This window comes from Eumetopias jubatus, unplaced genomic scaffold (assembly GCF_037043125.1).
Source record: "Eumetopias jubatus isolate StellerSeaLion01/CBP00866 unplaced genomic scaffold, mEumJub1_p1.0 scaffold_1, whole genome shotgun sequence".
Classification (NCBI taxonomy): Eukaryota; Metazoa; Chordata; class Mammalia; order Carnivora; family Otariidae; genus Eumetopias; species Eumetopias jubatus.
The window spans coordinates 92,884,864-92,903,021 of record NW_028274807.1 but is presented as its reverse complement, the minus strand read 5'-3'; the positions used below and the strand labels follow the sequence as shown (position 1 = coordinate 92,903,021).

Sequence of the window (18,158 nt, the reverse complement as noted above, 5' to 3'; positions counted from 1 at the left end):
GCTACGTGAAGGAGACCCCAACAGTCCTCCATCCAGAACATTCTGCTGTTTTGTGAAATACTGCATCTCCTATGAAAAAAGAAATTTCTTGGGGCGCCTGGGTGGCTCAGTCGGTGAAGAGTCTGCCTTTGGCTCAGGTCATGATCCCAGGGTCCTGGGATCAAGCCCCATGTCAGGCTCTCTGCTCAGTGGGGAGCCTGCTTCTCCCTCTCCTCCTGCCCCTGCTTGTGCTCTCTCTCTCTCTCTCTCTGTCAATTAAATAAATAAAATCTTAAAAAAAAAAAGAAAGAAAAGAAAAAAGAAATTTCCTGCTAAAAAAGAAAATAGTTGATACATGTAAAGGTAAAAGGGAACCTCATTTATAAAACTGTAATAAATATAACCACAGCCTAGAACATGTTAGTAGAGAAAACATTAACCACACTCTTTGAGGATTCATACAAAATGCCTGTACATTTTTTATTGACCTTGACCTCTATTTCCACCTCAACCTGAGAAGGACCACTTTATGTCGATAAAAATAGAGTAGAAAAATCAAGGACTCAGCTGGTTTCAGCTTCCTAGAACAAGATGCAGCCCTACAGGTGCTGGGTGGTCAGTCACCTGGAGAATAAAGTGGGCTGTTAGTGAGTCATCTTGAGGAATGCCAACACATGGAGAGACAGATGTGCAGGACCTTTTGAGGTTTACTGGAGAGCCTGAGTTTCAAGAAACTACCCAGGAAACCATCACCTCCACAATTAAGTTAACAGGGAGTATTTTTTAAAAGAAAGACCAGAGGCCTAGGGGAGGAAGGGAAGTAAGGAATGAGGAGTTATTGTCGAATGTGTGCTGAGTTTCAGTGTGGGCCGGTGAAAAGTTCTGGATTTGGACGGTGCTGATGGATGCACAGCAATGTGAATGTACTTGCTACTACTGCATAGTACTTGGTGCTACGTATATTTTACCACAATAAATAAGAGACAGAGAAGCAAAACTAAAAAGTAGCAAGATTTCTAGTCAATTCAGCTAGGAGCCTCATACTATCTTCCTGAATGTGATGCACAGACCAAAACTAAATTGCTCAAGAAATACTTTAAAGAAAGGCGTCACCTGGAACATGCTAGTGGACTGCCAAAGGGGGCAGCTTGTATAACTAGGGCAAGTTTTCTAAAACAATTGAACATCTTCCCCCAAAGGACACTGAGCTCTTCACAGCATCTGGTTCATAACTCTTCCGTACAGCCTAGGAAGATAATATTGTTATTATCCCCATATTATGATGGTAGCTATTTGGTATTTGTTAAGAGTTCTCAGTGAGTCAGCTGCTCTTCATTTCTCCTTTGTTGTAGATAGGAACAACAACAACAAAAAAGACAAGTTCTGTGTGTTGCCTTGTAAAGTAAGCAATAGGACCCAAATCAGAAGCAACACCCAAGGCCATAGCACTTGGCAGGAGGGGTAGCACCCAGCCTGATTTGGAGGCCCTGGCAATGCTTTGTTCCCTCATTTTAAAACCTCACCACCAAGCAGGGCTCCAACTTAGAAAAGAGTATGTATTTGCTTGTCAAATAGCAGATACTTGTTTTTGCACATGCAAAATGTCCAAGTCGATTTAATAAAATTACATCTGAGCTTAAACCACAGAGATAAGAAATTCAATCTCAGGGCTCCAATTAATTAATTGGTTAATAAGAATTGGTTATTCTTTTTCAAAAGGATCTCAAACACTTCCCATGTACAAAATAGTTAAAACTGCACGGCTCTAAATTCTGTGCCTGTAATCCTGGCAGAGTTTTATTTTACAGGTTACAAATAACCCAAAATAATGGTCATTATACATAGTAAGTATTGACTGTTTAATTACTTGAGACTGCCTTATAATCACCAAGTCATTAAGGGTGTTATGAGATCTAAAAGCTACAAGTCACCAGGGTGTTGTGCATCAAGTTATTTGGCAATTCACTGATATGAGATGGAATGGAAGTATTTTGAACTAAAGCAATCTAAACACTTCCAATGGAAGGTGGGCACACACGTGCCAAGCCAACGATAGATGCTTATTATAAAGCCTGATGCTGAATAAATGAATAAGCAAGGTAAACAAAACTCCAAGATAGAGATAAGAGTGGCAGGGACTCCTTCCCAAAGGCAAAGACACCAAGAAGAGCCCCTGTATTACGTGAGAAGCAATACCTTAGTCCAGTGACTCTCAGTTCTGGTTGCACGTTAGAAGCAACTGGGATGTTCCAGAAACCAACTCTACCCAATCATACACCAAACCAATGAAAACCAAGTCGCTAGAGAAGGGCCCAGGTCTGTATAGTTTTTCAAAGGTATCCAGATGATTTCTACAAACAGCAAGGGCTAAGAACCACTAGTAGCAACAAGACATCCCACATCATCCGCTGTGGCAAGTTTTGGTAGCCACTCTGGAGGTCCTGCCACCTAGCAGAGAAAGCGACCTTTCCATATGGCATGTGGGATACAGGTGCTCATGAAGGTCTTCCCTCTGTGCTCACGTGGCAACCATCTAATTCATTACACCTGACAGATCAGAGCACAAGGTGCCATGGTCTTGAGCCAAGTTAGATGCAAACAACATGGCGACCTATGAGGATGAAGAGCTCATCAAGACAACACATTTCAAGGGTAAATGGTTCCTCTCACCCGCCCTCCACCCCGCAAAGTTCCAGAGTGCTACAACCAATTCTTCTTTCCCCTAATAATCTATCTTTTCTTTACAAATTACTGGGAAGATGGGTTTTTTTGAAATCCTAAAAATCAGCTATAGTATCTCATTGGCAATTACATCATCAAATGCCATGTAAGAAGTATTGTGAACTGGATTTAATATAAATCATGCAATTCTGAGCATACATAAATACCAAGAAATCCAAGGTAGAAGGGGAAGCACAACGCTATGTGTGTTTCTGACCTCATCTTCTAAGAATGCCTCTTCCAGGTCATAAAATTTATGAAAATAAGACCATGGAAAGAACTGGTAAGCTAGGCTCAGCTGGCACGTGTGTTTGGGAAAGAAGGAAAGGTTGCTGAGTGCTTACTGTGCATCAGGCACTGTGCTGAGGTCTTCCAGACACAGTACACCTCAGGCTTCTTAACAGCCCTCCACTGCACTATTACTAACCGATGAACAAGTCCAGATGCAGAGAGTGCGTTGGCTGTCTTCACACAACCAGAACAAGGCAGAACCAGACTGGGAATCCAGCTCAGGCCTGCTCCAAAATCCTTTTTACTACACGTCTCTCCACTTACTAAAATGCTAAATTACACTCCAACATGGGCAAACCCCAAGGCCTCCAGGCTTCTTCCATATCCCCCTTCCATAGTCCACTTGGGTCTCCACTCTGCCTGGGCAGCATTACTGCTCCACACTCTACACTCGTACTGTCTCTGCCCACCAATTTTAAGAGTTTTGCTATCTTGTCTTATCCTTAGAGAAGAGGTTCTCAACTGGGGGTAATTTTGCTCCCCAGGAAATATTTGGCAATGTCTGGAGAAATTTTTGATTGTCATGACTTTGAAGTGCTACTGATACCTCATGGGTAGAGGCCAGGGATGCTGCTAAACATCCTACAATGCCCAGGAGAGCCCCCCACAACAAAGAGTTAGCCATCCCAAAATGTCAATAGTTCCATGACTGAGAAACCCTGCATTGGAGTGATAATGTGGTTTAATAAATAGTGCTTTAGTTTCTTCCCCTACAAAATCATGAAGAGTAACTAAGACAATATATATGAAAACTTTTAGCACATAGGAAGCACTCAGAGTCCTAATGAGATAATCTGATTGCACACTTCTGTACAGTAGGACCACCTCAGTTGGCTCTACATTCTTCCCACACAAAGCACAGAGCTTTTTTCATTGGCACTCAACAACTGGTGAAATAATGCATTCTTTGTATTGGAAATTCTTGGTTAAAAAAAACAAATGCCACTATTATCTAAGAAACACAACATTCTCCCCACATTCCTTACCAAAAGAGAAGTGAATAGTATAATTTGTGATTCATTAGAACGGACTATGAAAAGCTACACTGCATCTGAGTATATCATATAGTCACCTCCATATCAAGACGATTGATAAGCTCACTATTAAAATGCTTTGTCTTACTTTAACAGGTTAATTAAGAGATCACAATATACAGACTTGAGGAAATCTGCAACAGGCTCAGATTCTTCTATCTATACCAAGTCTGTTTGACCATATTGATTCTCAGGTCTCGAGTTGAATGATTCAGGACAACCTTAAACTGTAATCACAACATGTCAAATAAAAACACCAAAAGCTTAATCTCTCAATGAGTACATCAAAACTGGTTTGCATCATATCTCAGGTCAGGATCTTTATGTTTTTGACTTCTCAGCTGATGTAAGTTGGAGTCAGCATGGAAATCCTAAAGTAAATGATTACAAAAAGCATTAGGACTAGCATTCATTCAAGTGGCCCTACAACAGGATAATCTACACTCATTTTTGCAGTTTCTGGAGGCATGGCCCCACGGCCCTAACCATCAGAATGAACCCATATGCTTAATAAAAGTGCAGATTCCTGGACCCCACCCCAGACCCATGAATCAAAATTTCAGAGATTGATCCTAGCCACCTATATTTTTAATAATTTCCCAAATATTTGTTTTGCACACTAGAGTTTAAGAACCTCTGCCAGGAGACTGAAACCCCAGACAATGGATTTGCCTCGTTTTGTAAATGTCCAGCATGGGTCTGGCTTCTATAGGCTATCAACAATTCATTTAACATAAAATCCACATCCACTTCCCACCATAAAATATAAGTAGGGCATTTTGTTAATTATTTTGTGCAAATATGCATTTCTGAATATTAATATTAATATTTTATGGGAATATTAATATTTTATGGGAAATGCTGAAAAACTGGAAATGAATATAAAAAGAATTACCAAGGAAAACAAAGCTCAATGCTGGGCCCCAGAATCATCAACATCTATTACGTACCAGACTAGGGATACAATGGTAGCTAGACACACTAGGTTCCTATCCTGATTTTTCCATTATTTATGCATTTAAATTGTTTCCTATGCACTCAAACAAAGAAGCAAGATGATTTCGGAGAGTGGCAATGCCATGAAGACAATAAAACAAGGTGATGTAATAGAGAAAGTCTGTGGGGGAAGGAGGCAGATGTAGTGGCCGTCGGTATTAGATACAAGGATGAAAAGTAGTTTCCTTGAGGAGGTAACATTTGAACTGAGACCCAAGGGAGAAGGAGCGAGTCATGAGGGGGTTGGGGGAAAGTGTTCTAAACAGAGGAAACTATTGCTATAAAGACCTCAAGTTGAGAACAAGGTTCTCAGGAAATTATTACAGGAATTAAATCAGAAATCAGATCACATATACAAAATGTTTTGCAAAACAGAAAACTACTTAAAAGTATAAAGTATTATTTTTTAGGGGCATCTGGGTGGCTCAGTCTGTGAAGCGTCCGACTCTTGATTTCAGCTGAGGTCATATCAAATGGGTCATGGGATCTAGCCCGGCACTGGTCTCCGCACTCAGTGGGGAGTCTGCTTGAGGATTCTCTCTCTCTGTCCCTCCCCACCACGTGCTCGCACTCTCTCTCTCTCTCTCAAATAAATGAATAAATCTTTTTTTAAAAAGTATAAAGTATCATTTTTAGTAGTATGTTAAAACAGTTCCCAGATACAGGCTGCAATAATGAAGGGCCTCAGGTCTGTGTCATATGAAGAATTCATCAAGCAACTTGAGGCTATATTGCCTAAAGAAAGGGAGATACAAGTATGTGTTTGGGGGAAGAAATGAGAAGTCTTCTTCAAATATCTGAGGACTATGTTCTTGTGGAAGGAGATGTAATGTTATTTTTCAAAATAGCTCTGAGAGTATGGAATGAGCTTGAAATGGTAAACAGTTTAGAAAGGCAGAATGTTGGCTCAAAATGATGATGAACATTCAAAGAAAGTTGCAGGAAAATGCACTGACTGGTAGGTAGTGAGTTCTACATGACCAGAAGCGATCAAGGTTGGGCTGAACAGACATCTGGCAGAGGAATGATTTGATTAGATGCCCTATAAAGACTTTTGCAATCCTTTCAAAGTATATGCACTCACTCACTCTCAGTGCTCCTCACACATGCACTGCAACACCCAAGGCCTCCTTAGTCCATGCTTTACAATCTTAAGGAGGTTTTGAGAAAAAACTGAGACATACTGAGGATTCTACCACATTTCTAATTCACACTGTCACCCTGGAATCAAGCATGTCTCCATCTCTGTAATAACCAATGTATATTTCAAAAGGGCAAATTAAGAAACAGGATAAACTAACATTCATTTTTGAAATCTGTGGCTAAGATTTAGTGGTGTTTTACAGTAAACATTAAACAATTCTCTGAACTTATTAAAATACTTTATTTTAACAAAAATATATCTGAATTCCAATAGCTCCCAATATGTGGCATGCCACTGAACAGCCAAAATTGTTAGTAAATAGGTATGTGGCCTTTGGTTGGTTTGGTTTTTAATGGAGCCAGGGCCCAGGAAGATGATTTCCTCAATAAAAGTCCTGACAGAGAATCACTACTCTATTATTTATGTACTCAGACCAATAAGTAAAGTAAAAAAATACTGAGTTGCTACTTGACCACCTGGGACCAAAATGCTAAAGATAAACAATCTAGCCTTCCAAGGACAGAGAGCCCAAGCCAGACTTGGGAGTAAGACTAAAAATAACTTTGAAAAGCTAAACATTATTATGACCTTTATATAAAATATTTATATTTCCACATCCAGATGTATTCTGGATGTGGCTCATATTCAAATAGACTGCAGAAAACATTCTCTTAATACCTACAATTTTTGTGCACATTTTTGTTTATTGTATTAAGTAGGTTTCTTAAAAACTACTTGTAAATAAAATTATGTCATGACCCTCTTAGGACAACTTATAAAAGAAACTTATAATGAATCTTTCCATAAAATAAAGACAACGTCTATATAATTGTCCAAAAAAATTATACCTAATTTTATGAAATTCAGGAACACCAAAAACTGGATTTACAAAACCTTAAAATCAAAGCTTTAATACTTAATATAAAGAAAGAATTTATCATAGAATTTTTTTGTGTAGGAATCCCTTCTTAGGGCTATAAAATTACTATTTATGCCTACAGTATTTTAGAAATACACCTATTCCCCCAAAAGGTAAATATAACCTATAATGTAAATAATCACTTCGTAACTTATTTTTCTTTAGATTCACATGTATCTGATTTTGCTATTTTATTTTTAGAGATTTATGTATTTATTTGAGAGAGGGAGAGAGCGGGGGAGGGGCAGAGGGAGAGAGAGAGAGAGAGAGAGAGAATCTCAAGCAGACTCCCCACTGAGCACAGAGCCAGACAGACAGAGAGCTCACTCCCAGGACCCTGATATCATGACCTGCGCTGAAATCAAGAGTCGGACGCTTAATGGATTGAGCCACCCAGATGCTTCTGATTTTGCTATTTTTTTAAGCTTTAATCCTTCAGAACTCAGGTGACAAAAGGACTGAATTAGCGGCTCAGGAAACCCAGGTATCTCTGTTCATAAGCAGGTGCCACTTAATATCATCTGAGTTGCCTAGAAACCAACCCCTTAAATGAGCAGGGAGTTTTAATTCTTCAGATATATCATTACAAGTCCCCAAAGCATTTCTAGCTATATTCTCACTTGACTAATGCACAGAAAAGCTGCGATGCCACACAACAATACTTAGGGCTGGTATAAGAGACCAAGTCTTCTGTCCCATACACCAATGCGTTCGCCAAGACCTTTCTTTGCAGTCTCCCTTCAGCTTGAGCGGTGCCAAAGTTCTGTATCAACCACTAAAAGAATGGAATCTTTCCTTCCTTCCTTCCTTCCTTCCTTCCCTCCTTCCTTCCTTCTTCCTTTCCCTTCCTTCCTTTCTTCCTTCCTTCCTTCCTTCATTTATTTTAAGTAGACTACATGCCCAGCATGGAGCCCAACACGGGGCTCTAACTCACCACTGTGAGATCAAGACCTGAGCCAAGATCAAGACCTAAGCTGAGATCAAGAGTCGGACACTCAACCAATTGAGCCACCCAGGTGCCCCAAGAATGGCATCTTTAGAATAATATTAACAACATAGTTGGTAAATATCTTTCCTTTCTAAAAAGACCGTACACCTCTTGACACTTGTTTCCTTTTCTTTTCAGGTGACAAGAAAGTAGGGATAATTCTGAATTTTCCAAACATTCTCATCCTTAACTTAATCTCTTTGTTGTCTTCTTTTGCAAGAATATACAGTCCACCTCTTAGATTAGTAGGCAAAGCTGTGAATTGTCCCCCAAATGCATATTCTACAGGTGGGAAGCATCGTACAATGGAATGGTTCTAAGAAAAGGCGCCATAAAACCAAGAGCATGCAATAGAGTTGCAACTCCATACTGTCAGCAAATCAGAAGTAATTTTCTACCTAAATCAGAGCTTAATTCATTAGCCCACATTAATTCACAAGTTCAATCCAATTTCTCAAAATGCAATAACACAATCTTCCAACCTAATTATCTTCATTGACAGTATTTTAAAGCATTTGCTGAGACACATTTCTTCCTTGTGTCAGACAGGATCAACGTCAAATGAACAGCTTGGGTGGACTACATTCTGTCTAATTGCAAGGGGCTGACATTTTAGGAAACAATCATTTCTTGCAAGGGAGAAATTTTCCCCTGGATGGACACCAAAGGCTACCTTCCAATAAGTAAAGGTTTAAATGTATCTGTTTACAATTGTGTTCAGATTCTCAAGAACATCCTGTGTGTGTGTGTATGTGTGTGTGTGTGTGTGTGTGTGTGTGTACTTTTGACATTCTGTAGAATTGGAAATATTACAATATGGACGACTTCTACAGTAATTTTAATCACTAAGAGAAGTTTAGGGATCAGAGAAGGAACTTTTAAAAACAGAACAACAAAAAGAGATCATTTGTAATGAAAATACCATCCCATTTCACTACCACTCAGGAAAATGATGGATATTTCCCTAGAAACAATCATGAGAAAAGAATTGGTTTGTTTTGAAGGCATTTATTTCAATAGCTTATTTACTAAAACCTCCTGAATTTTAATCCAAAAACAGTGCATTTCTATTTCCTTTTAATAATCAAAAGGGAAATCAACCCACATTTTTAAACAGTCATATTTTTTAAGACCCTTTACCGGGGGGCAATATCTTTTAAAAGAATTTTTGAGTGAACTTACAAGCAAAAATTAGTAAAAGGACAAAAAATACCTCCTATTCCTCAACTCAAGTTTAACTTTTATTTATTGCCTATCTTCTAAAAGTCATTCTGCCATTAGGCTTTTGCTTTGTGAGGTAGCCAGGTTTCTCCTAACACTGTTCACTAAGCTCAGTTTAATTCATGCCCTGGGCCAATAACAAATCTACCTATCCAGCTGCAATACTTTAATAGCTTGAATTTCTAAAGTAAAAGTCATCCTTTACTCCTTTGAAAACCAGTTCTGGCAGTGTTAAAGTAAAGGAAACTAAATACGTAAAGAGCTTCAAATATGCAGCATTGAAATTCATGTGTCAGATGTAAACATCATAATACATAATGAAGGACAAGGCCCAAACTCCAGAATCCCGGTTAGGCAATGGGATTACAGATATATTTTAAAAGATGGAGAGTCAATTAAGAAGCACATTATTTTGTTTTGAATCTGTTGTAAGGCATATATGAGCAAGAGTAAACCACATAGAAGCCACGTTCGAAGTCAGTGAACTTACCTTATAAACTTGTCCGTATGTTCCATTTCCAACAAGTTCCACTAATTCAAAGATCCCTGCAGGGTCCTAAAAAAACAATAAACAAACAAAAATTCAAAATAACATTCCAGGCATTGTCTTAATCAAAAGCAAACACTTAAAATAAGCAAGTAAATAACAACTGTAGCTTTTGGGGGCGCTCATGTGTTAATATTAATTACTATTAAAATTTAAGTGAGCTGCAGCTATGCAACTAGTCAAAATCCACTTTGTTTCCATTTTACTCTCCTATGAGATGTGTTTAGATCAGACAAAAGGAGATATGACTTCCACCAAAACCATAAAAAAGAATGAACACGTTTATCACTGCCAAATGGAAATACACTTGCAGGTACATCAGGATAAAATGAAAGACCCATCATCTAATTTTTCAGATCTTTCTCTCTGAAGCTTCTGAGCTGCCCATTCTGTTGAACGCAATTAAGAAAGGAGTGTTTCTGTATTGTGGGGAAATCATACATAAGGTAGTCAACGGTTCCCAAGCGCTGGTGCAATCAACGTAGCTGCCTCCCCCGAATGTTTTTCCTTGGCTTTACCTCCCCCTCTCTACAACACTGTCCCTGCAAAATATGTTTCTGTGCCTGGTCTTCAGATCCTGCACTACCGGCAGAAAGAGTCCCTGCAGGATTTTGAATACCAACTGAACTGGAGATTTATGCACGTCTTGGCCACCAAACAGGTATCTGCTAACCCTCAGAGTCAGCTAACTCTTAGGGTGCTCAGTAAATGTCCAATAATTGCTGCTCTTTATTACTGAATTCTTATCCCCTCAAATGGAAAAAAATATCAAAGCCTGTAAAATTCAACTCAGAAGCATACACCGACTCTGAACTCCATTGCTACCTCACTGGAGAGAAACTGTTTCTTTAAGGGCCTAAATGAGGAATCACAAACTTAAATGTCCACAGAGGCTAATCAAGTAACGTAACAGAATGAAGGGGGCCAGCTGGGGTCTATAACAACCTGGAGAAGCCATGTCTCCCTGTGGGGGTGGGGCTGGGGGTCACGTAGCTGGACCCACAGCTGTGATTATGTCCACCTCTGAGCACTATATTGCCTGGTCTAAAGTTTTCGTTTTGTTTTGTATGTTTCCAAGATGTCCTAATTTTTAGATGTTAGGCACTAACTCACTTAAAAAAATACTCTGAGGGAGGGACAAATAAAAAAGACTGCAAAAGAGTCAACACTTTTATGAGATAATAAATTGTTAGGGTGACTGAGAGGCAGGGAGGGAAAGCCTGGGCTTTGGATGCAGACAGACCAGCTTTCCCTCGACTGGCTGCATGAACGGAGGACACCCTGAGAGAGCAACTAAGTCTCTGGGCAGATAAAATGGGGATGACACTTGGCCTTGCAGAGCTCTGATGAAGAGTTAGTAAGGGCCTAGCACCACACCCTGCGCATAGCTGGCAATCTGCTCGTGTCTCATAGCAATCATTTTTAAGCTGAGGAACTGCACACCACTAGTAGCATTTAAAGGGCGAAGGGCTGCTTCAGGGCTGCTATTCACGGGGAAGGAGACAAAAGAGTCCAATGTGACAAGTAAGAGTTCTTTAAAGCTACAGTCTTTAGGGGCACCTGGGTGGCTCAGTAGGGTAAGCGTCCAACTCTTGATTTTGGCTCAGGTCATGATCCCGGGGTCCTGGGATCGGGCTCAGTGGGGAGTCGGCTTGTTTCCCTCTCTCTGCCCCTCCCCCTGCTTGCTCACTCGGTCTCTCAAATGAATAAATAAATCTTATAAATAAATAAAGTTATGGTCTTTAGCAAACCAGGCCCAAGACAAGCCCTTTGCTATGTGCCTTCAAAGATTCCACAAAGAAAACAACAAAATAAAACAAAACCCCAACGGTTGAAGCCCTTTATCCCTGAGAAAGAATTGTCATCCGTATAATCCATTGTTATAAAGCCAGGAGGGCAAAAAATCCCTCTCCAGACTCGACCTGGACCTCACAGCCTGAGAAGTCCGGAAGTTCCAGCTACACCCCCCAGGTCAGGGGGTGTGGACGATGTTCCTGACGGAACCGTGTGACAGAAGCAACGGCGAGGGCCCAGAGCTCTGGCAACGGAGACCCCGTGGCTGACAGACCACCTGGGAGGCCTCAGGATGGGAAGGAAAATGGTGTGTGTGAAACTGCTAGGCCATCAGAGCAGCAGGTTCTATTACAAACAGAATTAGAAAGAAATGACGGAACGGGAGGGGTGGGGAAGCCCACAAATGGTGGCAGCTGCTGTTTGTTTCTAAGCTGTTCCCAGTAGTTTGTTTGCTCAGTGGTGTTTCTGCAACAAATTTTGAGAGAGGTTCTACATGTGCTCGAAATATCTCAATTGTATTTTCAACATTCTTTTTTTTTTTTTTCTTGACTAAAAAACAAAATTTGAACGAAAGACAAAAGCAGGACGGTGACTACCACCGACCAGCTTCTATGCCCAGGGGCCACCCTACTGTATGGACCCATCCTCAGGGCTGAGGTTTAACGGGCTGGTCTCAGGGAGAGCTGGGCAACTGACTTCTAGCTCTTTCCTTTCCTTGAACAGTCCACTAATGGGCCTATGGCTCAGCCCATTAGTGGACTGATGGCTCAGAACCAAGGAAGGAAGTACAATGCCGAGATTTTTGTTCCAACTGCTAGGAGATGGGGTCTTTCCTCTGGACACATACATCCAAGGGGCTCAAAAGCAAAGGTCAGAGTAACCAGAGTTGGATTGGTGACCCACCTTGGGTAGGCAACCAAACTGGAAACAATCATCAAATAAGGGTGGTTCCCCTGGAAATGGGCCTCAGAATCGCGGAAATTTACAGAGGGAGTTTACTGGGGTGTGCCTCAGAATCAAGACCATTTGGCAGTGAAGGAAGAAGAATAGGACTGAGCAGAAGGAATGAGTTCGGCTGTGATGCAGTGGAACCAAAACTTCATCTGATCCCACAGGAGCTCCGGAGCTGGGGTGAACCTCCAAAATTATCCTACCCTGAGGCATGGGGGCCTTTGCGCCCCACCTCCATTGACTAGTGATTGCATGCAGACTGTCCCCAGCCCAGCGGTTATGATCTTTCATGAAATGACACTCTTCTGCTAAGGACAATCCCCAGGTGAGAACAATCACTGGCTGCCTACACTCCCAGCAGGTGGACAATGAGTGCCTCAGGTACAGAGAGGAGATCTGGGTTACACATCACAGCACCACTAGAAGCATCATGGCTAGAAATGAGTACAGGTTCAGAATTGGAAGAGAAGTCTATAAGCTTCTATCTTCTACAGAATGCTAACAGTAATAAGACAAAATGGCACAATTAGAGCAATGGTATTTGCAAGGAGGGGGCTCTCTGAGACCTTAGAAAGCAGAAGGCAGAGATATTGTTCAGGGGCACTTGAACTAAGCCCTGATCCTAAGCTTCCCTCTCCCCTACCCCCACTCCAAGTACCTGGAGAGCTGACGTTTGTGAATACTCCCTTCCACAAATGCAGCTAATTGCTAGGTAGGCTCTTGGGGAATAGTGTGATAGCTTGAATGTGGTGAGCACTCATTCATCTCTTTTCTCCATGCTTGTAGGCCTCTAAGGTAATTTCTCCCAAGGGTCACCAATGACTCAATCTCTTATCTATAATGGTCTCTTCTCAGGCCCAGCCTGGTTTTCCCCTTTGAGGCATTTACATTGTGGAGCACCACCGCTCTTGTTGAAATATCTCCCCTCCCTTGTCTTCCGGCATCCCGCCCAGTCTCTCTCAGAGACTCTGTTTCTTCCACCCAGACCTTAAAGGTAGGCTGACCCCAAAGTTCCAACCTCGTGCTGTTCACTAAGTGCTAATGAATTCATCTCCAAATGACCGTTTTATTCATGTACTCCACTCCATTCATGCAACAGGCCTCACCTTCTCTTGCTGGGACTACTTACTTTCAACCAATTCTTCCCTCCTTCACACTAACTTTCTAAAATAGACACAACACACCCTGCTTTAGAATCCTACACAATGTGGTTCAAACTGAAAGTCAAGGTCCTGTCTCGCTTAGGCCCAGTCTTCATTCCCAGTCTCATGTTCCATCATTTCTTACTATAACCAACCACCTCAAACCACCCGCCATTTCCCTAACACACCACACAGGCTGGGTCTCTTTGCCTGGGTTCAGGATGTCTGTCTGCCAAGATTATTCCTTCTACCATTCTCCACCAAGCAAGCCCATCCTTAAAAGCCCAGTATGCCACCTCCCGTGTGAAGCTTTTCTCAAATTAGCGCCACCAACTCTCTGCCCCCACAGCATGTTGTACATAGCTCTACGATAAGCATTTTCACATAGTGCCATCCCCTCTTCCATTTCTTGCCCTCGATACATTACAAATGCCCTGAAAGGCAGGGACTGTAACATATTTATTTTACTATTTCCCAGCACTTAGCATGGTGTCCAACACATAACTAGACACAATGATTTACCGAATAAGGTTGATGTCCCACTCCCAACTCTCCACAACATGTGTAGAGGAAGCTGCAAAACAATGGGATCAGAATGTTGAGCCAAAGGTCTAGCAAAATTACATCATTTCCTTTTCAATCTAGACAAACTGTCCCAGACCCTACACCCCTTCCATCCCCCTTACCCCGCTTCTAATTGCACAAAACCATCACATACATTAGCTCCCACGGGATTCCCAGCTCTAAAGAAAATGCACGAAGCCTGTTGGTGTGAGCTGTGCTTCAGGTGCATTGAGAAGATGGGCTGTCAGGATGTGGCCACGTGCAATGCAACAAGATGATGTACCTAATAATCATGTTACAAAGACAGGAAAGCTAAGAGACAAGAATCAGCTTAACTCTCTCTCTCTCTCTCTCGTGTTTGTTTAGCTACTCATAAGGCCAGGATGGGCAGCATGGAAGAAGGTTGCATACACCAAGGCAGAGAGAGCAAATCATTGACATTTACCAAAGTCAGGAATCCCTGTTGGCCATACATGCCTTTATTCAGATCTTAACCTTTGCCAGGAGATGGGGAAGAGAATTTAATTCTAAGGTAGAGTAGTTTACACTATTTCATAATGAAATATAACTACATATCAAAAGGCAAGCTGTTCCATAAAAGAAAATGTAACTTTTCAGCAAGTACTGATCAAGGCAAATTTGGTTAGCCACCATCATAAAGATCACAATAACACCTCACATTTCATGAGCATTTATGTGCCTGGCACTGGTCTAAGCATTTTCCACGAATAGGTCATTTCATTACTTCAATTATGTCAAGTAGATGCTATTGCTGTCTTTATTTTACAGATGAGGGCATCGAGGCACAGAGAGGGGAAGCAGGTGGTTAAGGTCACACCACCAATGGGTGGCTGAGCTAGGATGGGTGCCCGGCTGGTCAGACCCCAAACGCTGGGCTTTTAACCACTTGGTACTCTATCAGCTTCATGGAATCAGCATTCCCAGCCCTTGACTTACCACTTGTTGGCTCTGCTTTAAGTCTCGGTTTCTTCATCTTTAAAATGGGGATAATATTGCCTCCCTCACAGGGTCACTGTGACGGCTCCAAAAAGATCTAGACTAGCTCAGGGCCTGACACATACTAGTATTTCAACAAAGAGTAACCTCCTTCCTTCCTTTTTTTTTTTTCCCTCTTTGGAAAAAAAAAAAAAAGATCATTTAACATACAAGGAATAGGCCACAGAAAAACTCCATCTGTATTTTGTATATTTTCAACTAACAAAGCCAATAAAAGAAAACCTATCGTTTTTTAACTGACACCACCATGCGCTTAGCAAACAGGGTCAGATATTTATGGACAAACAGATGTCTCTTTAGAAATTACTGAGAAATTGGGAAGACACAATAACTTTTCTGGGCTCCTGGGATGTTGGAATAAATTCTCTCTTCCATCAGCGGATGCCATTCAGGCGGCATTGGCAGCTCAAGCCTGGCTTCGCAGCAGAGTGCAGAGATTTACGACATAGGGGTTAATAGTCCCCATCACTGAGTTATACTTTAATTCTTCCAAGCCCTCCGAATGACACTGGATTTATCAGAACACTAAATAACATCTCTAGACTAAATCCCAAAGATTGAAAAAGACAAACCTAAATATATAGCTAGGGTGACTATCTCCTTAGTATCATAAAAGGTGATGTCTATTCTTCCCAGCCCTTCTCCCTTCTCTGAAATGAAATTAAGAGAGGGATTGGGAGAGATTATGGCCAATGGCTTAGATTCTAAACATCCTTTCTCCCAAACTCCTCTCACAGACAGCCGTTCAGATCTTTCACTGGGGGTCACCAGTCCTTGGGCAGGGTGAAATAGACCCCGAAAGAGTATGAATAGCTGATCCGGCTCCCAGAATGACTGCCCACCCACAGATTCCCTACTGACATCTGCCAAATTACTGTGCTTACTCTAAACTTACGGGCCTTGAAAAGACCAAAATGTTATTTCTCTTAGAACCATATTTAGCAGCTGTTTTGTTCGGTTTCAGCCCTAACTGACAAGCATATGCTTACAAAAGCAAAACAGCACAAAGAAAACAAGGAACAGTAGGAGAACTCTCCATATTCATCTTGAGCCTTCAGGCTTTTCAACACCATCGTTCTTCCAAAGTAAGCACAGTGCTGGGAAACATCGTACTGATGCAACATGGCCCGATGCTAGCCCATGCTGTGCTCATAGACAGGCAAGCTCCCTCATTTTTTACTGACCTTCCCTCCTTCCAATGTAGGGATCTGAGGAGCCAAAGGTTTTACCTTTCACAGTGGGGTTTATTCAATCCCTGTGTGCTATCCACACCCTTCACACCCAACTACTTTCCAAGGTAGAAGGACGGGTACACTGGCCCCTGCCTCCTGGCGCTTCCAATCTGATGAAGGAATAGACATGAGCCCATAACTACACGTACAGAGTCATTAAATTACAATTAAATTATAGTGACAAGCAACATGCAGGAAAAAGGCAAGGTGCTCTGAGACTATACACCTGGGAGGTCTAGAATATAATCCAGACTTATCTTCATTAACATACTGCCCAAGCCAGCATCTCAAATAGAACAGATAATTCAAGTAAAAGAATATATTTAAAAATATAAAAATAAAACAACGATTGCTGGATTTTCTCATTTGATCATTTGTGCAGAACAAATTACACGCTGCAGACCTATCGGAGACGATTTACACAAAAAAGTTAGGGTTCAATTTGGGATTCTACTCTTTGCCAGGGTTATCTGACTTCTCATATTCTGGTTTTCCCATCTGTGAAATGGGATCATCCCCCTTGGCCTGCTTTCCTGGCAAGGCTCCATCCTGCATGTGAATGTGCTAGACACCTCCCTGGCTCCACGTGTCCAGTGTTGAGCTTTGGGAAGGGTGGTACTGATGGCAGGCTGACTCCAGGACACCCTCTGACCCCCTATAGTTGGGCCTGGCTACATGGTATCGGTATCCAAAACTGGCTCCTGGCAGGGTCAGGACAAGGTCTCAGCCAAGAATCCAGCAACACCTTCCTTGATGATGGTGGCTTCTAGCCCACGGAATAGGGAGGCCAGAGCCTCCTCACCTCCTGTTTGGTTTGCTACCTGTTTCATTCCACCTGCTACTGAGCAGCCGTTGGTAGTGAAACAGCTTCCCATGCACCTTGCCCCTGATCACCTGCTCACTCCAGACTCTGCAGCTCCAGCTTGTTCTCACAATGGCAGCCTTTAAAATTAGTTCTGCGTGGCTCAGTCGGTTAAGTGTCTGCCTTCGGCTCGGGTCATGATCCCGGGGTCCTGGGATCGAGTCCCACATCGGGCTCCCTGCTCAGCGGGGAGTCTGCTTCTCCCTCTGCCCTTCCCTCCCATGCTCTCGCTCACTCTTTCTCTCTCAAATAAATAAAATCTTTTAAAAATAAATGAATAAAAATAAAATAAAATTAGATCTGAAACCTGGCTCCTCAGAGTAATAGCTGCCAGACCGTAAGCTATAATGGTTATTATCGCAGTCTTGGGGATAGACAATGGCCTAAATACTTTATACTTTTGTTCATATTTAATCCTTACAGCAACCACGGGGAGTACACGTTACGAACCCTCATTTTCAAATGATGAAACTAAGGCTTCAAGGAGTTAAGTAACTTACCCCAAGTTAAATAGTATGTAGTGGAGGCAGCAGCTAACACCACGCAGTCACACAAGGAGAAAAATGCCTCCCATGAGGATTGTTCTGAGCCCCCAGAAACAACATATGGAAAGCATTTAGCACAATGCACAGTAATGCTTCATAAATACAAGCCCCTGATATTATTATCACCATCACTGCTAGTATTATTAAAAGTTGCCCAAGATGACAGTGTTGGTTAGTAGTAGAGGTGGGAGTCAAACCCAGATATTTTGAA

The 18,158-nt window shown here is 41.7% G+C and overlaps 1 protein-coding gene across 2 annotated transcripts in view; it reads right to left on the bottom strand.

Moving 5' to 3' along the window:
* Positions 1-18,158, bottom strand: part of TNIK (TRAF2 and NCK interacting kinase) — a 382,067-nt gene that overhangs the window by 291,106 nt on the left and 72,803 nt on the right. For both annotated transcript variants that reach the window (XM_028100807.2, XM_028100808.2), the window contains exon 2: positions 9,784-9,849. In XM_028100807.2, the coding sequence (XP_027956608.1) occupies positions 9,784-9,849 (66 nt within the window). The remainder of the gene's footprint in view (positions 1-9,783; positions 9,850-18,158) is intronic.